At 43.9% G+C, this 27743-nt stretch overlaps 1 protein-coding gene across 3 annotated transcripts in view; it reads right to left on the reverse strand.

Moving 5' to 3' along the window:
- The window catches only part of NRK (Nik related kinase), a 91807-nt gene that overhangs the window by 35886 nt on the left and 28178 nt on the right, over positions 1-27743 (reverse strand). For 2 of the 3 annotated variants that reach the window (XM_035326546.1, XM_035326547.1), the window contains exons 4-15: positions 22635-22760; positions 21730-21840; positions 19890-19980; positions 17967-18097; positions 15181-15235; positions 13044-13122; positions 12182-12357; positions 10336-10408; positions 9724-9919; positions 8698-8865; positions 7764-7928; positions 4237-4389 (exon numbers count right to left, since the gene is read on the reverse strand). In XM_035326546.1, the coding sequence (XP_035182437.1) occupies positions 4237-4389; positions 7764-7928; positions 8698-8865; positions 9724-9919; positions 10336-10408; positions 12182-12357; positions 13044-13122; positions 15181-15235; positions 17967-18097; positions 19890-19980; positions 21730-21840; positions 22635-22760 (1524 nt within the window). Of the gene's footprint in view, positions 1-4236; positions 4390-7763; positions 7929-8697; positions 8866-9723; positions 9920-10335; positions 10409-12181; positions 12358-13043; positions 13123-15180; positions 15236-17966; positions 18098-19889; positions 19981-21729; positions 21841-22634; positions 22772-23261; positions 23272-23574; positions 23587-27743 lie in introns of all 3 variants that reach the window. The other variant, XM_035326545.1, reaches the window with a different exon arrangement.

The following is a 27743-nucleotide window of genomic DNA, read 5'->3' on the forward strand; positions in this document are numbered from 1 at the left end:
CCAGCAGGAACATGATGAAATGCCTGCCAGCTGCTGTCCTTCCCCAGCCCGGACTGAGCTTTTGTACATTACCACTGGGAAGCACCTCTTATCTCAAGCGGACTGCAAAACAACACTCTGACCACTTCCAGTACTAAGAAAGAGGCTGGTAATTTTTGTCTGAGTCAAAGTTTTAATGTTTGCGTCCCGATCAAATTACTACAGCTCAGCTCAGAGGCAGCTGCAGTTCAGTTTCCCCAAAGAATGACTCAGACAAATATTTTATTGATTTATCAGCTAAGCGTATTGGAATTTTCACCAGTTCCCTCGAACGAGAGACATTATGAATGCACGGCAATATTATTTACCTACTATGCAATTCATTTTTAAGTGAAGTAACCTATATTAAAAAGTAACACACAGTAACTGAGAACAGCACACAGGTTTTCAATAACGTAAGTATGAACTTCCTATAACTCCAAAGATCATTCAAATATCTCTAAGCAGTAATTCTAAAACTATTTAAAAATGCCAAGCACCCATTCCATTATCCCACCACCCCCTCCAAGTCCAGCTAGGGGAAGTCAACTGCAGGAAACCAGTCCTGACGAGTTCACCTGGTTAAATATCCAGGTGCTTTTCCTGCCTTTTGGGGAGAACATGTTCTGTTCACTCTCTGTAAAGAAAATAGCTTTTTCAGCAGTTGGAACATCTCATAATCCGTGTCCTTTCATTTTGTCAAAATGACTTTTTTTGTCCAACGTGATTGTCACTAATAATAGTTTTCAGTTAACCAGAATTATTTTAACAGCAAAGTGTTCCCCTGAAGTGACTCATCTTGGGGATAGGAACAGGCTTTACAGCAAGGGTATTATTATCAGAATATAGGAAGATGTTCGTCCTTGCCAGTTTTTCAACGAGATGCTTAACTTTCTCCCTAAATTTCAGCTTTCGAGTCCTGCAGAGTACCAGAAAACTACTTGTGCTTAAAAGAAGGGGTGAGCTTTGCTGAATCACAATATAAGTGACTGAGAAACTCCCAACTCCACACACCCTCTGCAGATGGTACCCATGTACATTCTTTGGCAGGGACAGACCAGTACTCTGGTTTCATGTAAAGCCAGGAAGTGATGCCTGTTTCTGGGATGATTTCTGTAGGACCGACAAAACCTTGTGATTCCACAGCAAACCCAAAACGTTTCAGATAACTCCCAAATCATAGTGTTTGGCCACATTACTCCAGACAGAAGAGCAGATCTAGACAGCAATTCCTACAGGAGAACCACAGAATCAAATAAACAATAATAATAATAATAATAATAATAATAAAAAGGAGTTCATTTCAGATGTGGGTTAAATCCCTCCTCTACTCAGACCCTGGGAGACACCGGGCAGAGAAGCAGACCCAGTGGCTTTACTTACAAGTCTCTGTGAAATCCTGCAGGTAACCCAGTACAGCCCACCCCACAATACTGCAGCCAGAGAGCCTGATCTTCTGCTGTGCTGCAGCTCACCAAAGGCAAAGCAGATACAAAGCAGGTGGAAATGACAGGCTCTGATCTGGGACTATCTCACATTTCCCGCACCAGACAGATAGGGTACAAAACACCAAGAAATCCTACTCCCTGCTCCTCGGGAGCTGCATTAAGATTTCCAGGGAAATCGTTTTGACAGAGTCAGGCAATAAAGAGGTGCCACACAATCTCACAGAATAGAATTGCTTAAAATAAGAAGTCTTCTTAGTCTGAGCAGAGCAGTGATGACAGATGATCCCTCTCTGACAAAGCTGTCTGGAAGTTCTTCAGCACAGACATCTGTGATGGATTCACCTTGCATTTTAACTCCACCGTTGACTTTTATTTTAAATCAACAAGGCACCAATGTACTGAACTCTCTGAGTATATTGCTGTGAGTCTTTTAGTCTCCAGGTGACTAACTGGCCCATCACTCATTTTGCCTTACCACTTTATAAAGTTAATATATGCAACATTGCCAAACGCACGGCTATTAGCAAAAACAGCTGCTGCCAATGAGCAAAAGGAAACACAACCCTTAAGAAGATTTATAAATTACCCCTTGAAGTTCATCGGGTTTCCATGCTAACACAGCAGGTGAGACCACAGATCGGCTTTTCCCTGTCCATATTGTCTCCACCTGCCAGAGCACTGACTTATGCACGGGTAACAGGGCAGCTGCCAGCAGGGAGTGAAATCACACTAACAACCATGTATCGTGTGCTGCTGTTAGCCTTAAGTAACACAACCCCTTTACGTAGCATTAAAATTTTATAGTGTAGTTTCTAGGAAGGAATGTGAAAGAGGGTGATAATACTGTTTTATTCCTCGCCACTCCCCAAAGCAGTAGAGAAGCACTACCAAGTAGAGAAGCACCAACAAGGTGCAAAAGGGTGAAGTGACTTGTCCTCAATCTGGGTCACAGCCAGGCAAGGATGTAGCTCTGTTCATCCATGGAGCAGCACTTTTACAGGACAGAACTCTCCTCTGTAAACCCACTGTGCTCTTGCAGAACCCCAGATGACCTGCAATATTCTACAGGCCTTCCCACTCCTACTACAGGGCCAAAATATTCAGCTCCAGGCAGCTGTTAGCCTCTGCCCAAGGCTAAGATACAAACATCCTTCTTGCAGATGCTGCACCAGCTCTCCAGTGAGTCAATGCTATGAGCCAAGCCATCAATTTAGCCCAGTCACAAAACTCATGACTTAAAATGACAAATGGGCTATGGAAAAAAAAAGGATGTGAGAAGATACACCAGTATTTTCCCAGGGAAAAGCTATCGGGGCCCTTCTTTTCCCAGCAGATGTCTGTGTTGATTTTTCCATCACCACCAGACAGCAGCAACCTGAACAAGAAAAGCACAGCAGGCTTGGGCTTAAAGAGACCAGCTATTACCTGCCTCACACAGACTCACTCTCAGGCATACATGGAAGCAGGACAGGGGAGCACTGGGCCATGTAGCCTGCCCTGTGAGCACCCAGGCTCTGGGGAAAGGAATGGGAAGACAGATTTTTTTCTCACACTTCAAGAAATACAGTGTGAGAAGGCAAAACATCAGCAGTGCTGCAAGAAGGGCTGAGCTGGGACATGCTGAGCTCAACACAGTCAGTATGCAGAGATGCTAACAAAGGGCATGACTTTTCAGGCACATCCGTGTCTTTCATGCAGGACATCAATTTACAAGAAGCTCATGACAAGCAAGATTTCAGTGGCTAGCAATGAGCATAAAAGCTTGGAACAGCACCTCATAGTAATGACTGACAATTGCAAGTAGCCTCAAAGAAGTCAGTGGGCCCGCCCTGCTGCTAGGGCCCAGCAGCAAGGCAGCGTGAGATGCTCCCAAAGCAGCTGAGTTGAAACCATTAACCCAGGCACCTTTCCTCAGTCTCAAATCCCTGCTTTGGCTCTGGGATCCAACTGGCAGGGAAGCGAGGCCACCAGATGCCATAGGCAGCAGTGAGAAGCCTAAATCTGCTCTCCCAGAGCTGGTAGAAATAGCAGGAGTTAAAACACTGTGAAAAGGATTCTGATGCAGAACTTTCTCAGTGTTCTCACTGTATACATAGAGTGACCTGTTTAGGTACGACTTCTAACCTCTAATCCTGAATTTTATATATACTTTGGTATAATGCCTAAGATTCACGGATCTTACATCTGTAGTTGAAACCAATGGCTTCTTCAGTAAGAGGGTGAAGTGCTGATGAAGCACCAAGACTAGAAATGGGACTTAACAAACCATCCGGGCTGTATCCGCAGGCAACACCTGACTCTGCATTGGCAACTAGTCCTCATTCCGTCTCTATATATGTTTAGATGATTTTGTAAGATCCCTAACAATCTTGCTTGTGTAGATGGTCTTCAGGGATAAAGATCTTGGCTTTAGACTTGTTTTGTGAAGTGCCACATATATTTATGGCGCCATATAAATAATACATCATCCAGGGACTGTAACAGAACAGCCTTTCAGGCTTTTTGTGAAACATCTAACAGTAATATCATAGAATCAGCACAGTCAGACATCAAGTGTATAAAAATAACTGTTATCTAAACCCAAGCTGCATTGCCCAAGTCTAATTCCACTTGTAACTTAGCAGCACACAGTGGCACTAAAAATCCGAGGCAGATTGCTGGAGGCCTCAGTCATTTTTGCCAGGAGCAAAGGGAAACATGTCTCTGATGTGCTGTTCTGCTTAGGTACAACCAGTGCTTTCTCCTCCCTGTCCAGGCAGCAATACCATACCTGCACTAAAACAGCTCTCTGCAGGGCAGGGGTGCAGGGGCTGGAGCTGCTGCCGGAGCCCACCCTCGCCTGCGGCGCGATTTCGTGCCCCAGCACCACGGGCCACTGGAGGGAGGGCTGGGTGGTGTCACTCCTCTTTCTTCGGTCCTCAGCCTGCAAAGAAGAGAAAAGGCATGACGTGCCAGAGCTGCAATTGGCTTTACTCTAGGCCATTCCGTTTGCTACAGGCTAGGATTTTAGCTGGGGAGGAATCATCTCTCTGTATTTACTTACCTTTGACAGCACGCAACATGTTTTGTTGTGCATTTATTACCCCCTCTTACAATGTTGACATTCCTGTAAGTGGCTTTCTATGTTAAAACACTTTTAATGCTCTATTGTTTGGTATTTTAACTGCCCTATGGAAAAGACTGCAGAACACGATCTAGGAGAACAAAGGTCCTTCTATTTCCTGAGGGCACTGCTCATTATGAAATCTCCGTCCTATGGTTTTGACCCCATGGCTCTTTGCAGTTTTATTCAACGTGACTGATTTCCATTCTGTAGCATAAATCTTTATTATATCCTCTGATTTAGCAGCCTAGGAACAGTTCTACATCACAAGCAAGAGTAATGACATCTCAGACCCAGCTGTCTCTGTCTGGGTGGACATTCCTAATGGTCTCACTCTATCTGGATGTTTGTGCCTAAGTCAGGATGCTAAGCATAGTCTGAACACAGTCTAGGAACCTGCGGAGGAGAGGGAAAATGATTCTCATAGATCTTGATGGGAGGTGGGGGGAAGCAAGCAAAAAAGGTATTAAGACAAGCAACAACAGCCAACACCAAGAAATTCTAGCCCCAGTGAACCTCACTGTTACACTGCTCCTGAGGCCAGATTTTCATTATTTGCAACTACTAAGAATGAAAAGCAAATTTTACCACAAACAAGAAATAGAAAGTAAAAATTAGAGTGGTTTCACTAAGCTAGAAATAATAATTTAACTACCACCTTTGCTCTCAAACAGCATTGGCATGCAATATATTGCAACCCAGATGCAAAGTTAAGCAGCCAACACTTTGGATTCCTAGAACTGACTCCAGCCCTGGCGCAGGCACTGAACTGGTGCAGCACCAAGCCCAAGCTCAGAGTCCTCTCCTTGCAGCTCATTAGTTGCTGGGATCAGACACAGAACAGGAGTGAGCTCACATCTGCACACATCAGGGAAAACCTGCTCTGACCTGCCTACCATAGGAAGAGCTCAAAGACAAAGAGGATGAATTCCCCAAAAAGGGCTTTGTGGTGCCAAACATTAAACTTGAGGTTTTGGAGGGCTATAAGGTATTTTTAAAATTACTTTTATTGTTCTTAATGTCTCAACAATAATTCCAGAGAGATTTCTTATATCAATAACTGGTCCTTCAAATGCCACTGAACCCTAAAACTTATGGAAAAAAAGAACTTACTCTAGAGTAGGCTACATCTATCCCTGTGCAGATCTCTCCCAGTGCAGAAACTCGCATCTTTTCAGCTAATGAACTGGGAAAGATCAGTATTAGCAAGAAGGAATTCATTTAATTATTACTGTTAAAAATAGTCAAAACTTTAAAGCATTTTTGAATTGTCACAGTTATGAGCGCTGACATCATTATAAAGTCTCAAATTCCAACCAAAAAAAATGCAATCCTATTGCACTAATTAGGATTTTAGTGGAAAGTGTCTTCCAAGAGGTTTGTGATTAAGTAAGTAATATTGTAAAAGAATTTGCCCTCAAAACCAGACTATATTATAGCAGCCATGATGACAAACAACAGCATCGTGCTGTGAACCCAAAAGGCAGGCAAATCTATGGGCATGATTTCCCTTTTGTTTCCACAGAGTTTGCTTCTGTATGTGCTTAACTTACCTGCAACTAGTAACATTTTATTTCACGACTAAATTAAAAGTTAACGGTGACTGCCTACACTGAACTCCATAATATTTTTCATTCTGCTACGAAGGGTTCATTTACAAAACGTGTGCCAAAACTAAAGAGTATTTGAGCTGACATTTTGGAGTTTTTTCACTTCTAGCTACAGTGAAGTAGAAAAGAAAGTTAAAAGAAATAAAACAGAGTTGCATATTCTCTCCACCCACCCAAAGCCTAACAAAGGCAAAGCATTTCTATGACTTTGCTGATGTGTATTTAGCAAAAGCAGCTTACTTCTCTGTCCACACCCAACTTATTCCCCAGCCAGAATAAGACCCAGCCTTCTACCACCAACTAAATACCGATTTCCAAAAGAGCTCATTCAAAGTTCAGTAATGTTTTGTTTAACCCATCAATGCAATAAAGCCTCTAGATCAAGGGCATTTTTTGACAGTTAAGTTTTACTTCAAACAGAACCAGACATTCTCTTGTTTTCACAAACTGCTGCTCTAACAAGGGCCTTAATATCTTTTATTTTATTGATTTCATGTTGCTGCTTAGCTGTTTGCAGACTCTGTCCAGTTATTGTTACTCACCATTTCAACAATCCTAGCAGAAGAGTTTCGTTTAACTGCTTATCAATGTAGAAAATTTCACTTACGGGAGCCAGCTGCAGCACGTGCACACACACAGAGCTGACATCAGAGTGGGCACTTGCTCAAGGACTGCAGCAAGGTGTAACTAAGCAGCGCTCTTCATTCCTCCTATACGTGCATGCACAAGCTCTCCTCATGGTTTGTTTGTATTTAGGGAAGATGCCTTGTCAGGAATACACAGACTACCACACCTAATATTCTACTTGCACACAGCCGCCCAAGAGGAGGCGCCTGAAAGCTGCTGAGATTTGTGACTCTGACCCAGCCAGGTGATGTGACAATCACATCAGCTGTAGAACTGGGCTCACACAGGGGGGGTATATCAAAAAGAAAAATGAGCATGCTAGGAATAGTGAGATAACATAGGTAAAACGGACTTGTAGCTTTTATCCTTATACCAGTAAACAGAAAGAGTTGGATGGCAGAAAGAATTTCAGAGTTAACAAAAGAGTGAAATGGACAAGAACTCTTAATCAAGGACTTTACACGGTTACCCCTCATCCATCAAATCCAATAACCTGAAATCCCAGGAGACAAAGAACAAGAAAAGGCATCACTACCTGACATCAGGGGCAGAGAGACCCACGCTTGAAATGCATGACAGTGTTCTGTGTCTGAGTCAATTCTGTGAACCCTAACATCAGGCGAAGGCATCTGTTAAAACCTCAGACGATGCTACCTTAATTCATTCCTCTTTGGGAGACAAGGGAATGACAGCTAGTCGACCAGAGGGATTATGATTCCCAGTTCACCTCAATCACACCTTTCTTTGAACTTGACTGGAAGTGACAGAGACTAACCCCTCCTTTTCCTTATCCTCTACATTAATGGAGATCAAAGGCTTTTCTGCAGCAAAGTGTGTAGAAAGACACAGGTCAGGCTGCAGATTTAGATTTAAAGATCATCTCGTTCTCTGCTTTAGGATCACCACAGCGTTATAAACTTCAACTGCACCAAAATGCTACATTGGCTGAGTTGGTACCTCTTTGCCTGTGTTGCTTGGTGGAGGATATGCTGCTGAATTTGAACTCTTGGAAGGCTCCTTCTTCTTCTGCTTGTGGTCATGTTGGAGAGACAGCAACTGCGTCTGATCTTTGGGCAGGGTTCGATGCACCCTCTTGTTGTGCTGCACGTCTTCTACTTTTTTCTGAAAGCAAAGAGTGGTGAACCTCAGAGAGAACAATGCCTTAGAGGACAATTGAGCTGACTGCTGGAAATACTGGCTTTTCAAAAGAACCAAGTGAGTGCAATTGCTGCAGGGCTGACAGAAGAGACACAAACCTGAGGAACAGAAAGCATAAAATGATCCCAAACACTCTATGTTTGGCTTTTGGAAGAACACAACAAAAAATCACATTTTTTCCTTTCACTTTTCCAAAAACAGAGGCCTTTGATCAAACACTCCATGCTCGATTATGAATCAGGTCACTAGCTGCAACATTAGGAAAACATTGTGGCCAAGGCGCCAGACTTGACAATGTGACTTCCGCGTTAAAAATAACCTCCATTTTTATTTGTGAAAAAGAGATTGTCCTTTGCACAATCTGAAGAGAGACTGGGGACTCTGAAGATTTAAGCTTAAGTTGAGCTCATGCTGGAAGCTTTCAGGGTAAAGATATCTTAAATCAGATTAAAGTGACTGAAGACAACTTCAGCGAGGAGAAGCAGCAGGGACAGAAGTGCCATGCTCAAGGGAGCGGAAGTGTCATTGCTATAGATAAGGAAGGTGACTCAGTAACATGCCAGTTAACTCCACAGAAGGTTGCATGTGAGACCAAGAGGCAGTAAATACATTTAAAAAGTCCCTCTCTGGTCTGTGACTCAGAGGATGGCAACACCCTCAAGGGAACTGAGAAAGACACCAACTACAGGAACAGGGAGCTGTGAATTGCTGCCAGTAAACCCCCCTTTCATACCTGCTTCTTTTCTGATTTCCTCTGCCCGTCTACTATGAACCGTTCATCATCTTCCATAGCTCTTTTGTCTTCCTTACACCTCTCCTCTTTCTTCTGAACATCCTTAGCCTCTGGCCACCTCTGCTCACACTCCTGCTGCCTTCGGAGCTCTTGCTCTCGCCTCTGATGCTGGAAGAAAGCCAGGGAATAACATTGGTTGTTTTGTTTTCCTTTTGTACCTGCCAATTATTTATGCCAGTATTCATTAATCACAAGGCCTGTTTCCTGATGTGCAGTCAGTAATAGGGGATACCTGACACACAGCCCAGCAGGAGCAGACAGCCACAAATTACCACTGCAATGACTATCAAACTTGAAGTGAAACCTTTGCCCTTTTGGCAGCCAAGGGCAGATTTGCCACTCATTTAAAGCAGGCATGCAAGCTCTCTGTGGTGGCTGGCAGCTAATCTAATGACAAATGTCTTCCTGTCATTTTGAGAACAAAGGTTTTTTCCAGAGTCCCCCAGTTTTGCTGGAACAGCACTATGCTTTGCCAGTTTGGGGTTGTTTGCACAATGCTTGAATTTCATCAGATGCTCCTGAGAAGAGACACGTTGGTTAATTAGCAATCCTGCAACATCACAGTGCGACAGACAGCTGAAAAGGCAGCTAACTTGTAACATCTTAAAAAGAAGCAAGGGCAGTACCCTGGATCAGGAAGACAGACTCAGAACTGGGCAATGCATGTGAGAAAGATACCAGGACCTCTTAGCCCATCTGCATGGGCTTCCACCACCAGACTCAAGCAAACGCCCTGTGCCTGCTACTCCCAAAGCTCAGGGCAGGTTGTCAGCAAGAAAAGGACAGAGCCCTCTTAAAATCATTTAATATCATTGTGTTCAGAAGTGACAGTTCTCCCAAGGTTAAAGACTACAAGATGGGTTGTGCTGACAATTTAACACAGCTTTCTTGCCTTTCAAAGACTATTCTCCAAAGGCACGTTTTTTATTTGTGATGGGATGTGGAACAATACAAGCCAGTCCTTACATCCTCCAGCCTCCTCCTCTGCTCCTTCTGCTGCTCAATGCGCTTCTGCCGCTCTGTCAGCAGCTGCTTCTTGTATTTCTCCTGGTCCTTCAGCTGCTGCTGCTGGCGATGAGGGTCAGAACGGTTTTTGTTTTCCTGTTGCAGCCTCAGAAACTCACGACGGAGAGTTGACTCCCCTGGGAGATTAACTATGGAGCTGAAACAAAAGGCAAGTTGCTCTATGACTAAACATAACATTAAAGCAGAGAGAATTCGAGGTGTATTGGGAATTGCTCATTGTCCTGTGTTAGCAAATGAAAATGTTTCAATAAATCTCTGCCATATTAGCTATGCATCTGCATTTACTGTGCTACAAGGCAGCCTGAAGCTGATTATTGGCTCCTTCATTTGAGATTTTCCTCCCTATTGCTGGGGAACAAAGCAGCAGCTTATTACAGATATCTTACACTCGGAATTTGTATTCGATAGCTAGAAAACAGTTAAAGCTGCCAGAGGGGATACAGGAGATAAGGGATTTAGAGGAAGTTAAGGAAGTCAATCTGTCTGAGGAGAGCTGTCTTCAACAAGAACAGCTTGGCCAATCAAATTTTATATTCATGTCATAAAATTAACCTTGGTTCTCCTTCATCTTCATTCAGCTCATCATCTTCCTCCTCACTTCCACTGTAATCATAGTCTGTTTCTTCTATTAAAAAAAAAAAAAAAAAAAAAAAAAGAGAGAGAACAATAAATGCCAGTGGAGGATGACGTTATTTAAGATGTTATCTCAAACTTTCCTTCTGAGTGCTCAATCTGAACTACATGCAGCTCACCAGGAATGTAAAAGCCTCAGGCTGCATGCTCTAGGAGGCTGAGGGGATGCAGCAGAAGAAATCCAGGTATGTGACTCAAAGCCTAGTTCAGACCACAGGTCAGTGGGCAGCCTCTTTACAGGCTTCTACTTTTTCCCTTGACGGGCTACACTGGTTTTGCAAAACTAACCTGTTTCCACAACCTGCGATACGCTATGCTAAGCCCACAGAGATATCCAACCCCATAACAACATTAGCAGTGGGGTTATTTCAGAAATAAATCCAGATAGGGCATAAAAGACTTATGCTGCCCTTCTCTGCTATCGTATGCCTTCTGCAAGGCTAAGCTGAGGCCTTCAGTAAATGTGTTTCCTTTTGTACTAAAATGAATAATTAAAATAAGAGAACCAGGGATAATCATGCAATGCTGGTTTTAACACAGCCATTCAGGAGAAGGTGGCCCATATTTTTAAAGTTTTCTTCAAGAATATCACGGAGGCATCTTTTAAGGGAGAATTCCAAATTAGCATGCCATACAGCCAACAGTACAGAGCAGGACCAAAGTAGGACCTAACTTTTTTTGACATCACTAATTTGAAGTGTATAGTCTGTCAGTTTCACACTGTTCTCCCTTTCAGGGGAGCTCTGATAAAAAAATAACACCTTCCAGGTCTAAATAAAACTATCTGTCAACATCTGACTGTTATCACCACATCTTTACCCCCTCATGTGTTTTGTGAAAACCTTTAACTGGCTGTCTTTGCGTTCAACTGTGCTTTGAGATCCATGGCTGAAAGAGGTGGTAGAATTTATGTTGACTATTGGAGTCAATAAATTTACACTGCAACAGCAATTCCAATTTAGGCACAAATATTCTCATCAAATCAATACTCAAGAGTTTGTAAGTCATTTTACAACTTAACACAGTTTGCCCTCATAGCCACTCATCTTCACAGTACACCTGCCATTATAAAATATACAAGAGAAGGAGGGGAGAGAGGGCAGGGGAAATCATGGGGTGGCAGGCTATGGCTCTCTACGTGGCATGTCAACATGCCAGTTCAACACTGCTTCTTCCAGGTTTTGCTCTGACTAACAAGGCTAGCATTTGGAACCACCTCAGCTTCTCTCTTTTTCCTTCATGCATCCTGGGCAGTAGAGGACTATACCTGTGTGTGTGACTGGATCTTAGAGGCCTTCTCAAGGACTTCTGTGCACTCCAGTGCAAAATGCTCTTTAGAGAGCACTTCTGACCCCAAAGAAGTCGCAAGCTATACTTATAATGAGATGCAAACAGTAAATTAAATGGATCAGGAACTAACAGATGAACTGAAAAACTAGGGAAGGCTCACGCAGTACAGATTAGATACTCCAGAAAGCAGAGGCCTAGATGTTACTTAGACTCTTTGGTCACAGTAACACTTGGGTTGCATGCCATGAATCAGTGTCAGACAGAACCCAAAGACTTCAGACTTAAACACCATTAAGAGTCTGGGCTTTGGCAAAGAGATTCTCCAAACGGTCCCACTGCTATCAGGAACTAAGCTTTCTCACACCTTTTGTGGTACCAGTATTTCAGGTGCACCTGCCTTGTACTCTGCTGCCAAAAATCAGAAGAGGACCCTACTATCTGCAACGCCTTTTATTTTGTTTTTTTGCCACATTACCTCTTTCTCCTTTTTTCTTCCTGGTCCTATCCAGGTGGTCTTTCAGCATGATGCGCACTTGCCGTTCATTCTGCATGTCTCGGATAAAGGAGTGCTTAAGCAAGGTTTCGGTGGATGGACGATGCAAATAATTTTTTACAAGGCAGCTTTCAACAAAGTTAAGGAATTTTTTTGACCTGAAAAACACAGAATAGCAGGGTAAAGTAATAAGCCTTTTCAGTGTGTGCCAAACACTACCACAGAGTGATGGAAAGCACTAAATTGGCAAGGCTTCCTTTTGCACTGGGACTGTGAAACAGAACTGGAGTTCTGCCATCAGCCCAGCGCTGAGGATGAGCGAGGAGGGAACTCCATCCCAGACTGCTCTCTCAGTGGAGTTATCCTGAATTTACATCAGTATCAACAAAGCCACTATCTGGCCAACACAGCTTTAAAAAAAAATGTACTTATCCTTTTGATATGGAGAGGATTTTCTTTATAAACTTCATTTATATGACAAATTCTCTGTAAGCCACAAGGACTGCCACTAGTCCCACAATGTTCATGCAATTGTCTGACAAAATACCAACCCAAACAGCCTATCTGAACCGAAATTCCAGCCACCCATGCCCCAATCTTTAGTGACTGGGATGACTGCTGTAGCTTAACCAGAGTTCAAAATAAAGGGGCTGCTTCCCAAAGGTAAACTACATCTGCACCTGTGGCTTTCCCCAGCACTACAGTGGAGGAAAGACCACAGATGTGAAGGAAAGACCTAACAAATCATTGCAGGATCTGACAAGGTCACAGTCTCTGGACAAGAGAACTCAAAATCCTCCCAAGTCCAATGCTGCAAAGATACAGTTTGCACATATCTCCTTACCATTTTCTGGATTTCAGCTTTGGGGGTGGGTTCCGTGGGATGAGGAAGAGCGCTCTCATGGGGTGCATGTCACACAGGGCTGCAAAGGAGATCACACAGTTAAGGGCACATGTCCCCCCCCATCCCAACCACAGCCAACCACCACCACCCAGGCAGACCCCACTTGCTTCTCCCAGCACAGCACCCGTCACAGAACCTTGCCATCAGTCAGTGAAATTCACGCTACAGACAAGAAATGAAGTCTCAGAGTACAAAGAAAGCTTTCACAACAATACATTATTATTGCCAGATAACTGAGGTTTATTTGAAAGAAACCTCAACAATAGCAACAATGATTGCAGCTTTCTTCACTTTTTTTATATATATAAGGCTTCAGAAGGACATTAAAAAAGCTCCCATCTCTAATATACCAAATGGGTGCTTTTGCATAAACAGAAGTTAAATATTTTTTTTATGGTTCAGATAAATGATAAGCTAAGATATATTGCTCATGACATAAGAGAAAAAAGTAGGATGAAGAAAACCTGATGCGAACCAGACAGCCCATAAACTGTGTCACTTGAGCAGAGTGTAATGGCTGAGCACATATTTCATCTATTCTGTGTTTTGGGAGCATGAGCACCGTTAATAGACAATCTGTAAGAAATCCTCCCCATGCATTCAGATGCTGGTTTCTCTCCAGCCCAATGTACTTCTGTTTAGTGTTACTGTTGTGGAAAGTTAAAACTACAAAGAACTTTGAAAAAAGTGAATACCATCATCTCTCCTATACCCCAGACATTTTGTCTGGAATTATGAACATGCCCCCATCCGTCACGGAGAAATATCGAGGGTCAGAGGTTTTCCTTCACACAGCAGAGCTGCTCAATGACTATTGATAGGATCTATACGGAGGCTGCTTTCTCATGATATGCAGGTGTTCAGCAGCGATTCTCTTAAAATGAATAGATTTACAGCATTACAGAACTAGTAAAAGTGAGAAGGCTGTGGTCTGGTGAAGCCTTTACTGCCTTCTGTTTTCTTTGCCTGTAGCTGCCTGCCATTGTTTCTCACATCTGGGTAGTCTTTTTGTCTTTTTGCTTTGTATTTTCAGTAGCTTGTGGTACAGTGGGGACGGCAGGCAGAAGTCTCGTTTCTAGCTATGGGTCCCAGAATCTGTTGTAGCACAAGTAAAAAAAAACAACACAATGCAACAGAATATAATCTATTACAATGCCCTGCCAAAACTAGTGAAAACATAAAATACAAGTGGAATGAGGAATTAGCATGTGAAGCTATAAAGGCTCTCTCCAAGGAGACTCCCTGCGGACTCACGTCTCGGGACTAAGCTTCAGCTAGGCGGGAGCACTGTGTCTGAAAGCACTCCTGAGCTCCAGCTGGCTCCTGAGCGCTGCTAAAAACCAAGTCTGACAGGAAAACAGCCAAGAGTGTTTTTAAAACACAGCCTACGTGCTCTCAAGCTCAGGCCAGAGTATAATCTAGTTCATCTCCTGTGCTCTCAGCAGTCACCAGAAACACCCTCGCATCACAGCTGCTCCGTGGGTGCAAGGGTGAAACAAGGGGTCCTCCATGGAAACAGAAGATGGACGAGGTCCTTGTGTCCACCATGCAGCTGCCAATTCCTGCTTGACGGCTATGAGACACTAACCGGAGGAGTGAGTGGGATAGCCAGGGACAGCGAGGGTCTCCCTGCACACTCATGCTGCAGGGGGTCATGGACTGAAGCCACGGTATGAGCTAATACAGTATTCTCCCCCAAAACCAGGGAGAAATCAGGTCAGGCCCTGAGCAAAAAACCTTTAAGCCTAGCTTTGTCCACTGCCATTTTTTTTTTCCAATAGTGACCTAAAACCAAAACCACTCATCAACGTAGCATGTCCGTCACTTCTGCTTAGCTGTATCCACAGGCAATAAGGGAAGTAATGCTCATAAAAGCTCTAAGAAAAATGTTGTGTTTCCCTAGCAAGTGAAGGCAAGGAATGAAACCAGGGACTTAGGGGAAAAAGAGAGCAAAATAACCCAAATGAGAAAAAAATCACAGATTATTTGTAAAAATTCACCCAGAACCATGAGTTATGTTAACGCAGAACATATTCACAAAGCATAGAGCCCCCTTTCCCCATACCAAATCACTTACGAGGAGCTCCTTCAGCCATTTCAATAGCAGTGATTCCCAGAGACCAGAGGTCACTCTGTAGGAAAAGAAACATTGCATGTTGCAACTTGAAGCACTCACGCCTTTTTTTTTTTCTTTTGTTGTTTTTTACAGTTTCCCTAGAATTCTCTCAGACCAGGTCATGTTAATGCAACTGTGACATACCTTCTGCTCCCTCCCATTCCCTCCTGAGCTTTTAGGAAACGTGCTAATATCCAGAAGCTTCCTACTTCCCGTGCAGCTCTGAGTAGCTGATTCATCATTTAAGCAGCCAGCCCCAAAATGCAAACCTTTTGCATTCAAAAAAAACTAACCAGAAGAGCCAGAATACACCAGGCACCATTTAAATACGTATTTTAAGTCTCTTAGCTGCTGTCACGAGGCAGTGAGACACAACAGTGCCAAAAAAATTATTGGTCTTAATGCTTGTATCAATAGTCATTGCTGAGTTTCTGCACTGATAGAACAAAAATTACAGCCAGGCCCTGGGGTCTGACTTTTTCTGTCTACAAAGTCTCCAGTCACATGTTTTTGGGCACACAAAAGGAGGTTTAGTCACAGTCAGATTTATGCTGTAGTGTATGTTCAGCTCAGTTAATTTAGACTAGAGTTTCCTTTGTCAGCTTATCTGGATGCTAAAGGCCAGGTTTTGACCATAGAAGGTAAACTGGGAACACAACCAGAGCCTCTAAAAACTTCACAGGCTTCCACCTGATTGATCACATAGATTATTTTACTATTTTTTGTGTCTAAACGTAGTCAGATGAGAGGCATGTGACAAAACAAACTTGCGGGGGGTTCTCTCAAATTATCTTTTAACAGGGAGCAACAGAAGACAAACCTTCGAAGATCAGCCGCAATATGCCATTACGTGAATGGCAGCTCAGACCCAACCCGGCAACCTAACTAAATTTGCCTTTACCAACAGAGCCTTCTCAGTCCAGCTGCTCTGAGCTGCTTTATGCAAACCAGTTCGTGTTATAGTTTGTAGAAGGATCTGAGAAAAAAACTGGTGGGACCCTGATTTGTTGTTAAATAAATGACTGAAAATTAGAAAAATCTTCTAGAGGCAGTATTGCAGGCTCTAGGGAGAATGGGAGAAACAACCAAGCTAAAAAAAGATTTGGTTTCATGTTTCAAGGTTTGAGAAGCAGACAGGTAAAAGGGAAAATGATACCAGTGTCTGTAAAGGCCTGTGTGATAATAGATGTATTGATGTATACATATTTTCACTCATTTGTTATCATTTCTGTCAAATTTTCAACAGAGCTGGACCAACAAGAAGTTACAGACGCCACAGAATGGCTTCCTTCTACTTTCCTCAGATCAGCCATAAATCTCTGCAGGAAAGACCGGCCCTGTGCCACCTTCTGAGTCATAGCACCGTCTGTGTAATGCATCCAAACCCCTCCACTGACCAGTTTTAAACAACCATCTGCAGAATCTATTCCGAGGTAGACACAAAGGCAAGCAGATGAACTTTGTTTATTATTGAAGGCAAAGAAACCTCAAGAAGTAGGGGTGTGTAAAGAAAATCAACTGGTGACAGGAAACAAAGACAAGAGATTCATTTATTGAGGTTTCAGGATGAGATTTACATGGTATGAAAAATAAAACCAAGGACGTTCTTTGGTCATGACTTCCACTCACACAATGTGACTTCACGCTGCCAGTGCAGCACTGAAGATCTCAACAAGAATCATAGCCTCTGAAACAAGAGAAAGTGGAGGTACTAACAGGCTCTTCTAGTAGAATTTCTGAAGCCACAGTTAGAATGAGAGGTGCAAAGTGGCAACCAGGAGAACACCTGGAGCAAGAAAGTCACCAGAGGCAAGGGCTGCTGAGAAAGCCTTTCCTGGTAAACATCCTGCAGGGCAAGTGTAGACATGCAAATAACAACACTGCTGGAAACAGGCCAAGGGACAAAGGATAAGATTTGTAAGTCTCTTCAGAACAGCACTGGTACATTATAATAGTTGGAAGGAGAACTAGAAAAAGTGTTTGATAGCTGTTGCTGGTATCCAAAATGCATAGCACGCAGCTCATCTCAAAAGATAAAACAAATTTTTGTTTCTTTGACATCAATGAAGAGGGTATCAGTATGTGCTTGTACAGGAGCAAAAATGACGGCAGGGACCATGTAAACCAGTGCATATGACAAGAACAGGTAAGGCCCATGTATTCACTCAGCCTTTTCTGCTTGAGAGATTGGTTGTGAAGAATCAGCTAGGATGAGAGCTGCCAGTGGGTGAGGAGAGGTGACAATTCCCACCTGCTCAGCGCTGGCGAGGCAGTATCTGGAGGGCTGTGACCAAGTCTGGGCTCCCCAGTATGAAGCATAGTGGGGTAGGTGCAGCAGTGGGCCACAAAGATGATTAAGGGCTTGGAGCTGGGAGGCTCCAGGCTGAGAGGTACAGAGAAGAGCAATACCTTGTCATATTACCACTACACTCAATACACTGTTTCTCAAGCCTTTCTCTCAAATTTACCTTTTCCTTTCTTTCCCATCCTGACCTGCAACCTCCATATATCAGTATCTCACTGCACAGAATAGTTCACTGCACACGAATGTGTATCTCTCATGAGCAATTCACAAAAAATACTCATAGTGAAACTCCACTCTTAAAAAATTAGCCACCACCCACATACTGCAAATACTTCTATTTGTACAGTTTAAATATTATTGTGGTTTAAAAGGAGGGAAGTTTGAACTTTTCACGTGCAGTACTTGAGTGTTTTGCTACCTTAGGCAGAGTTGTAACACTTACTCTGTAATCATACGTAGAGTCAGGGTTCTCCTCACAAGCAATGACTTCAGGTGCCATCCAATACGGTGTTCCAATAAATGTGTTTCTTCTCCCAATAGTTCTATCCAGTTGGGCGCTTACACCGAAATCCACTAAAAATCCAAGTGGGGTAAAGAAATTAATGAAGGGTTGCATCCATGTGGCATAGTGCTTAATTACTTTCATATGGTTTAGATACCAAAGCTTTGGGCTACAATGTGTATCAAATCTGAGTTTTCACAGTACATCTTGTCCAATAATTGAAATTAGACTGCATCTTGCCCTTTTTAAAGAATGATCCAATAAACTGCATGTTAAATCTGGGGGGCAGGTTACAACAGACATGGACTGGTCTAGGAAGACATTACAGAATAACTGATGTTTAATCTAGATGATACACTGAATAGAACCTGAGATCTTTAACTAGTATTGGAAAGGAAAAATAGTACCTATGGACAAGGCAAATTTGGATGTGCCTAATAAAGCCACTTCTGAAAGCTGGAAATCATAATAAAAAATCACTAAATAATAAAATGGTTTTGAACCATTTTAAACAACTCCTTCCCTGCATTCAAACAACAGCTTAGAACAGGCTGGAGAGTATATGGGTTTATTCTGATCTTATCCTCATTATAGCTAGAGTTGCATGGTGCTCTTTGTACTGAAAGGATGTTACTTTCATCAGGACTGTATAGCAAAATGGTTTGGCTCAGATATGAAGAAAGGCCTACACAACTGACAATTATGTGATTGTATTTTTCTTTGAATGAACTGCTCAGATGCACTAATTGGAACCATTGAGCACAGCACCTAAGTGTTATTTGCAGAGAAGACAAAAAAACAGGGAAAAGAAATGACTGGAAAAAGACAGCCCTATTGCAACCATCAAGGAGCAGATTTTCTCACCCATGTTTCCTCACTGCAGACCATCTGCATACCATGGTAATTTATACTACTATTGCTTCATGTCCCTGTTCAGCAAACCATTTTCAATAGGAAGTTGGACCTGACTTTTGGGATCATTGTACCTTCTGTGCAATTGATGGGAAATGAGAAATGAATTTTTACAAATCATGCTTACACTGAAGGAGAATTAAACAGGACTGAGGACCTCTTGGTTTTCCAGCTTCTCTGCTTTAAGAGCTAAATCTCTCCGGAAACACTTTTATTTATTTATTTTTTAACACTTATTTTGACTTGCTCCAGCCAAGCATCCTACCCCATATTCATAGGCTATGTCTATTCTTCTTCTCCAACTCTACAGTTATTTCTTTCAGATGAGGAAACGAGATGGAGAATAAAGGACCATCCCAAATAAAAGAAATGTCCTCCTTGAGCCTGCTCCTTTAAATTACTGCCATGCATCCTCTGTGATGCCTTCCAAAAGCATGAAGGACATCCCCTCTTCCAGAGAGATAATGTAGTTCAATTTAGTCTTAGGAAGTTAGAAGTGTCAGCATTGATAGGTCACAGCTAGAAAAGGAAATGAGTAAACTCTCAGACATTCTTGAGAGATGACAATTAGTAAGAGCTAATCCTCAGTAGTAGCCCTCACACAAGTAATTTCACCTATCATCAGATTTATGAAAATCTCTAAGACCACTTGCCATAGACAAATAGATTAGAATAATGTATTCTCCAAACTTTTTTTTATTTATTTTCTGGAATGTTTTGTACACCGGGAATCTGCTGTGAAGGCCTGGTGGTGCTGTGACTTGCTACACAGGTTTTGTGTTGACTGCCCAGAAGTAGCTGTATTTCTCCTATAGGCTGTGAGTGACAATTCTTGCAGAATACATCCCATTTTGACCTCTTTCTACATGACAGTCACCGTATAACCCAGGTAAGATGGAAATTGTAAATTTTTTACAAACAGATTTCTAGCACACATTTAAGGAAACTTACCCAGTTTTACTTCTGCATTTTCTGTGAGAAGAACATTTTGTCCTTTAATATCTCGATGGATGACATGATGAGCATGAAGATGTGCCAAGCCCTTAAAAAAAAAAAAAAAAGAGAGACTTTCCTTATTCTCATTATCATGAGCTTGGCATTGTTGCATTTATACACTATTATCCTTCTCAGAATTCATTCATGGGAAAGCCCTTTACATGAGATTAATAACATGAAGACCCCAATTGGCGAGGAGAGAAGGCAGCAAGCAGAAGGCCTGACAGTAGCTGAGCACCTCTGAAGTCAAGTGTGAAGAGAAAGCTACCAATATTTTTCTACTTCTATCTCAGAATCAAGGGACATCTTTTTATATCACTCATTAAAAGCAAACAGAAGAGGTGAAAAGCAGTGCAGAGCGCTGTCTGTGAGGTACAGAGACAGCAGCTGGCTGGCCACAGTGGGTTATTCTGCATTCAGCAAAACAACAAAACTCTGCATTCAACAGTAAACGGGCCACATACAGTTCAAAATACCATCTCAGATCATTTTTGAATGTGGCAAACATTGTTTTCATTCAGCTAATATTTGCAATATTCTGGCTCCTCCTTCCTTCCCAAGTTATCCGTGTAACATTACGATAGCACAGACATAATGGAACACACCAAAATAATACGCTGTAGTGAGCCAAGGGGTACTTCACTCCAAATGCTTAGCCTCTGCAATATAATATTCATGCCTTCAAACAGAGCTTCCTCCCAACCCCTAAATTTTCCAGACGGAGGCATTTTCAATCCAGATGCAACAAGTTATTCCCTGTTTTCAAATGAAGATCGTTCAATCCAGCTGCTTGTTTTATGCAAGCATGCTGCTATTGCTTTCAGTTGCAAGAGCGTAAACCAGAGGTTTTAACACCAACTGCTTTAGGAGAGACTTTATAGCCACACAGACAGAAGAACAGCAACCTAACCGCACCATTAGGATTTTTTTTTTTTTCCACAAAAGAGCTCTCCCCACAATCTCCAGCTATAGTTATTACAACGTGCAGTCTAATGCCAAATCCAGGTGAGATGGCTGATGTTCTCCACTGAGCATGTTTCCCAATTCTGCTGTTTCTGAAGCAAAAATTTGCCCCTGTTCAAGCATTACTTTGGCAGGCTATTTGAATTCTGGCTCCCAGAATTTGCATTTATTGTACTGTTATTTGGAAAAGAAGTAAAACTCCATTGGAAGGAAGATGGATCAGTAGCTCTGTGATGGGTTTTGAATTTAGAATGACAGATTCCAACATTTTATTTATTTATTTATTTGCCAGGCTAGTTCATTAGGTAACATTTAGGAACTGTTTTATCCTCTATACTTTCCAGGAACAAGAAGTAGCCGTAAGCTGACACAGAATGAAATACAGTTGCAAGAATTATCTTGGGGAGTACCGCCCCAGCAGGACCACCTTTAAGATTCTGGAATGCTATCTAGCCAACATTGCTTTTAATAGCGTGGGAATAAGGCCCCCGAGTGTGTGCAGGTAAAGGAATTCCGAGCAGAAAAACTTTGCACAGCATGAAAAAGCCAAAGCAATGAGCAGTAAGATCTCAAGATGTGCAGGCAGATGGCTATTTGCCACAAAAAAAAAAAACATAACCCATGTGTTCTTCATAGAGAAAATGGGATTAATGAGGGTACTATGGGCTGATGAACATCTTGACTCCTCTGAACTCAAGAACCAGAGCCCACACGCTCCATGGATCAGAATCTTAAAATAGCACTGGTCATTACTACCCTACATGAGTGACCAAAGGCTGGGAAAGGCCTTTTTGTTGCAAATGACCAACAAGGCTCCGGTGGCACAACTCACCCTGAGAACCTCTCTGCAGATGTACGCTATCCAGTCTTCCTTAAAGCAGTTCCCTTTTGTCTTCTTCACCAGATCAGTGACAGAGCCAGCACCACAGTACTCCATCACCAGCTGCAGAGAGACAAATGCAATGCACCCTTACCACAGCACTGGCAGGGCACTGGTACAGATACCATGTGTGACACCCACTGCCCCCATCAACAAGGTGTTGTGAATTACATGCCACCTTCCTGGGTGCCAAACAATGTAGAATCTCATTTCCTGAGCAAAGAACATTACTGAAAAATAAATAAATATATATATATATAACTCAGGAGTGCTCCTCTTTTACTACAGGTTACAGGGAATTCTTTTCATTCTAGAAAAAACATAAATCAGAAAAAAAAAAAAAGGAGTAAAAAGAGCACTGACAAATGCGGGACTTTTTTCAAAATTTAGAATTTCTCATTTTGCTGCAGATCTCCAAAAATCTTACAGAAATAAACAAATAAATGGTTCATTTTTCTTTGCTTCATTGCCAATTCCACTGTTTGCTTTTTTATTTTTCAACTGCAAAAATGTGTAGAAAGTGACAAGAAAAAGGAGAGGAGATGAGAGGTCAAGCTCTCTTTCATCTTTATTAAAAAGGGCAGAAACATTTAATTTGTGGGGAATATAAACTGTAACAACAAATATGATCAACAACCCAAGTCACAATTATCGTAATGTACTTTACACTCATTCTCAAAGGAAATCAGAGGGGAGGATGGAAGATGTGTAGGGAGGAGGGATGTTCCTTTTTTATAAGTTACTTCTCAGGACAACAGCCTCAGAGTTTCACCTAGACAGGGTCCAGGCCAAGTATCCTGGAGCTCTAAAGGAAGGAGCTGGAAATCTGATGGACACAAGGAACGCTGAACACTTACCCAGAGCTGATCATCTTGGCCTGCAGGGCTTTTCTTTACAAACGCACCATAATAGGTCGCAATATTCCGATGATGGGAATATTTTTTTAGCATATTTATCTCCAGCTTGATCTCCTCTTCTTCATTCTGCAGCAGAAGAGAGCAGAAGGCTCTTTAGGTGACCAGAGATGAGCTCTGGGGTACTCACAGCAGCTGTGCAACCTCCATCCCTGGAGGCTTTCAAGACCCAACTGGAAGTTGTCCTGAGCACCCTGGTGGGATCCCAAGGCTGGCCCTGCTTTAAGACCTCCTGAGGACCCCTCCAAGCTGAATCATTCTGTGAGCCTGAGAGTGCAATTGAAGGACAGGCTCTAAAACCAAGGACTGAATCGCCCTGATCCTTTGACCTAAAACAACCAAATGCTAGATTTGGGCTGAAGAATCCCAAAACGTCCCCCCATGGGTAAAACAAACTCCTATCACCTCCTCATAGGGCTCAGGGAGGACCAATAGCTCCCCTGCTTGCGGTTCTGCAGGCAGTAACTTAGTCTGGAGCAATTAACCGGATTTAAAATGAAATAAAAGCATTCCTAACACCCCATTACTCAAACACTTGGGACAGCACTGCGCACACCGCAGCCAATTCGGCTTCCCCGTCCCACGGAAGTCCTGCCGAGAGGAATCCAGAGCCAGGCAGGAGGTGCCCGGCCGCCAGCCCGAGCAGGGCAGGGGCTGCTCTGTCTTCCAGCTGTGCCCCCAGCCTGCTGCCACCTGAAGAGGTCTTTTCAGACCTAGCCTGTTTGTTTTCTTGCCACCAAGAGAACCGGAGCACCACCCCCAGAGAAATGCCTGCAGGTTTTGCTGTCTCGTTTGCTTTAATAGGGAACACGTAGTGCTGCAAGGTATCTGTGTGTCAGTGAAAAGGAGAAAGACAACGCTGGAAATTAATTTACCTTGCTGCAGCACTCGGTAGCTGAAGGGGAAAAAAGGAAGCACGCAAGAATAGCTCAGACCCACAGGACATTTTTCTGCCCTTTTTCACTATTTTCCAGCAGCTTTGCCATTGAAGCATTCCTTCAGCCATCACAACAACAGACTGCTTACAAAACCAGCTGCCCTGTCCTCTCCACCTGTATCAAAACATGAAACCCTGGCAGGCTGAAGCCAAATTCCCTCAAACTCTCATTCATATGATATGCCTTATTGAATCCAACCCCAAAAAAACGTTCCCAAGAGAAGTGGCCAAGAACTTCCCCAGTAACTTCAATCCACAGGAGACATGCTGCCAGACCAAAGCTTATTTGTCTTAAGCTTTAGGAAAAGGGAATGGAAAATAACTCCACGTGAAGCAACAGCAGCTATCTCAGGTTTCAGAACAGCCCCTCTGTTGAACACAGGCTCTCAAGCTGCTGGCATTACAACAGGTATTTCATTTGTTTGCAATTAGGGAGAAAGGAGGACCCTTAAATTTGGCTTGACAGGTCCCTGAATGTCATACGGCTTCAGGAGGGAAAGGAGGAGCCCTTTGTAGCATCTGGAGTCTCCGAGAGAAATCGGAGCTGCGCCCCAGACAGCGTGCAGGAAATCCTCCAGGAGCAAGGTCGCATTCTTCTCTGCACATGGCCAGGGCAAGATGAAAGGGAGCTGAGAGCTTGTGCTGATGCCTTCTGGAGGGGAAACGAGGCTCTGCTCCCTCTGGGACTCACAGCAGTGCGTGTGAAAGGGTGGGAACGAGCAGGTGAGAGGAAGGGAGGTGAGGCAGGGAATAACAATGTTGGAGTCGCCATCCTGGACGTGGCTGTGTTTGTCTGGTTTAACTCTGTCCATCTGCATGAACTTTGCACTGGTGGAGCCCGGCTGCACAGCTTCCCTGCTTTCACAGAGTTCCTCTTGGGGAGCTGGCAGACCTCAGCCGCTTCCTCACAGCTCGTGCCTCTTCCTCCTTTGCCCAGTTAACCACGCAGGAACAGCTCTCGCCTGAGTATTTCTCCACAATCTTGCCTGGGTGCTTTTAAAACAGCACAAGTAAGTGTGTGTGTGTGTGTGTGTTCCTGTTGGTGAGCACAGCTGGAACACCACGTAGGCTCTGCCACACTCGCTGGCAAGAGCAAAGAGCAGTTGTACACGTGTGTAATGCTTCTTTCCCTTTGCCAGCAAGACAATCCTTGTCTTACCATGTGTCCTTACCTATTCACCCAGCAAGCTGGGACCACTCTGCACAGCCCTCTTCTTCCCCTGTCCATCCGTGCCCCAGAGGCAGCTACCACTGCTCGGGTACAGGATGGGTGCGGTGAGCTTTCCTACAGAGCCCTGCTGCTGCTGAGCAGAAACCCTCGGAGCTAAACTGTCTTGTCCTCCAGAGGCAGATGTGACTTCAAAATAAAACAGGCTGTAAGGTGCCAGCAGGTGAGCATTTCACAGACACCAAGTACTCTGTCCTACTGTATCTTCAGTGACCTTTGAAAGAATTGCTCTGTTTCAGATGGAGAAACCAAAGCAGAAGAGGAAGGATGAGCAATTCTGCTCCATGGCCCATGCCTGAGGCTCAGCCAGGAGCTGAATCTGCGCTTGCCAAGCCTCAGCTCCATGCATCCTGCAAGCAAGGAGCCTGGAGACACCCTCAACTCTTCAGTGGGCGAAGGAGCTCAGGATTTCCACTTTCCACCACTCCTCCATTAGCATTGCCATCAGCCGCATCTCCTAGGGGCCTGGAAAGCTGCTCACAAATCATGCTGCTCGGGAGAAGGAAGCAAGCTCACAGATGTGCAGGTGCAAAAAGCTGTTTGCTTTCACAAACCAGCGCGGTTCTGGGTACAGATGGCTGCATGTACAAAGATGACAGGTTCATGATCAAAGACTATTTTTGAAGATGTGGGCTTATCCGCAATGACATTAGGAAGCAAAGAACTAGAAAGCACACGCCTCTGACCTCAAACAGAAACAAGATCACCAGCTGATAAGAGCTCCACCTAAAGAGCCCTCAGTACTGGGGCATAACTAATGACGGGTTTCTCACTTCAGTGTTATTTCGCTACCTGAAAAGCCTGAAAGCAATGACAAACAGGGAATGGCCCGCTGCAGAAGAGCTCCCTGACCACCTGCACCCACACCGAAGAGATGAGCAGCAAGGATCTGATCCTTCTGCAAGCACTTTGTGTGCTTGGCACCGCCACGCAGGAAGCACAGCCTGTGCGGAGAGGCCCCGTGAGTGCACGTTGCCATCAGCTCCACTTCAACAATTTCAAAGGGCTCCCCCCGCTCCCCCCCCCAACGTGACACTGCAGCATTTCCTGACAGATGTCCAGAGGATCCCGCAGTGACCACAGCATCCTGCTGCTGCTCTTCAGAAAGCAGCCCGGGGCTGCAGCTCGCGGCGGCGCAGGGCAGATTTGCTCAGCTCCTGGTGTGCCTCAGATCTCAGAGCTGAGCAATCACAGCTGGAGCTGGTCAGGAGCTTGCTGATGAAACGATTTCTTGCTGGAAAAAAAATATGTAGATTTGGTGAAACAGTCTTTTGGCAGAAATGTATTAGTTGTGATGAAGCGTTAGCTGGAAGACTTCTTAGGTTGGACGTTGTAGTGAAAACAGGATGCTGGGGGAGAGCAGCGCACTGCAGAGTATCCAGGAGGCGTGGAGGTAGCTCAGAACCCCTAGGTATGAGGTATCCTCGTCCAAACCCTTCTCTCCCATGTCAGACAACACTGACCTTATTACTGAGCAGCACCATGGACTAGTGACCCAGCTACCACCGGCATACAGTGGCACAGGGCTCCGTCAGACTCAGTCCCTGCCACTGAGTGAGATTTCTCCTGGAGGCTGCACCCGGAGAGCCTCCAAGCAGGCATCCAAATCACGAGGCCATGCCAGGCATTCCGCTCTTCTCCACTTTTTTGGACACAGGTGAAGGAAAAAAAGACTGCATTTGCCCTGGTTTCTCCTCTTTTTTTCTTTTTTTTTTTTTTTTCCTTTTAAAAACATCTTCCTGTTTTCTACCACACGAAGTTTTCTCTCCCTAAGAAAAGCACTCCCTGTGCAGCACTGATCAGATCCAATAACCACCCCAAGATGAAGATGACCACAGGGGCTGGGAGCCTCCCATCTCACTCGAGCAGGTTTACTGTGACGGCTTCCATTTCTCACAAGCCAAACTCCCTGTGGGATGTTGCTCTCAGGTGCAATTTATATGCAGGACGTTGAAGACAGGGATTTCAATATTTTAAAGATTTTATTTAATGCCTCAAGCCAGCTTTTCAAGCCCGAAGGAACAGAAAATAACTGAAACTTGAGCAGACTGACAACGCAGGAGAAGTACCGAATCCTTGGCAGGCTGAATTTATGACACTAAATTTCTGGAGATTGAAAGGATTGCTGCGTTATGGTTTGCACACGCTAATGCTGAGAGAGGCTTCAGTACCCACATGCTGTGAAGGTTTTTGCTATTTTACAGGTGGAGGGCTGAGGTTCAGAGATGCCTTGGACACATCCAGCACCAGCCTCAGCCTTACCCAGCTCCCACCTCGTGCAGCAGCAGCACAGACGAAGCAGAGGACTGGATTCGGTCTCCCAGCCTGTGCCTCAGCAGCAGGAACGCAGCCAGCCCATGTTCCAGAAGTGGAAGTAACAGCAGAAAGCCTCGCACTCACCCTGCACTGAGGTCAGAGAGCAGAAACGGTCATGTCCAGCTAAAATAGCTTAGAGCATGGGGAAGAACACCAGGGAAACCCCCCAGGTGGCTGCACCAGCACGCTCACTGTTAAACTCTGAAACCATCACAACTGCTTTCGTGTTAAGTGACTCAATGTGAAAACAGCACGAGCTGTTGCTGCTCAGCCCCTCGGGAGAGGGGACAGATTCCCCAGGATGGTGCTGGCTCTCCAGCCTGCAAAGCAGCAGCAAATGAGACCTGAGCAGCTCTGCTTTGGCTCCAGAACAATGCAAGTCCATCACTGGGGATTCCTCAAGCTGAAGCACAAGGCTGTCTTCCATCTAACTTTTGTTTCCAAGCAAGCAGACATTACTGGATGCTGTGTTTTGTTACTTACATACAAAGGAGACTGTGTTATATATAGCAAAAGGGAAGGAAATCTTTCCAAGGTTCCCTTCCTGCAGTTTTTGCTTCAATTGTTTCAT

This window comes from Oxyura jamaicensis, chromosome 4 (genome assembly GCF_011077185.1).
Source record: "Oxyura jamaicensis isolate SHBP4307 breed ruddy duck chromosome 4, BPBGC_Ojam_1.0, whole genome shotgun sequence".
Classification (NCBI taxonomy): domain Eukaryota; kingdom Metazoa; phylum Chordata; class Aves; order Anseriformes; family Anatidae; genus Oxyura; species Oxyura jamaicensis.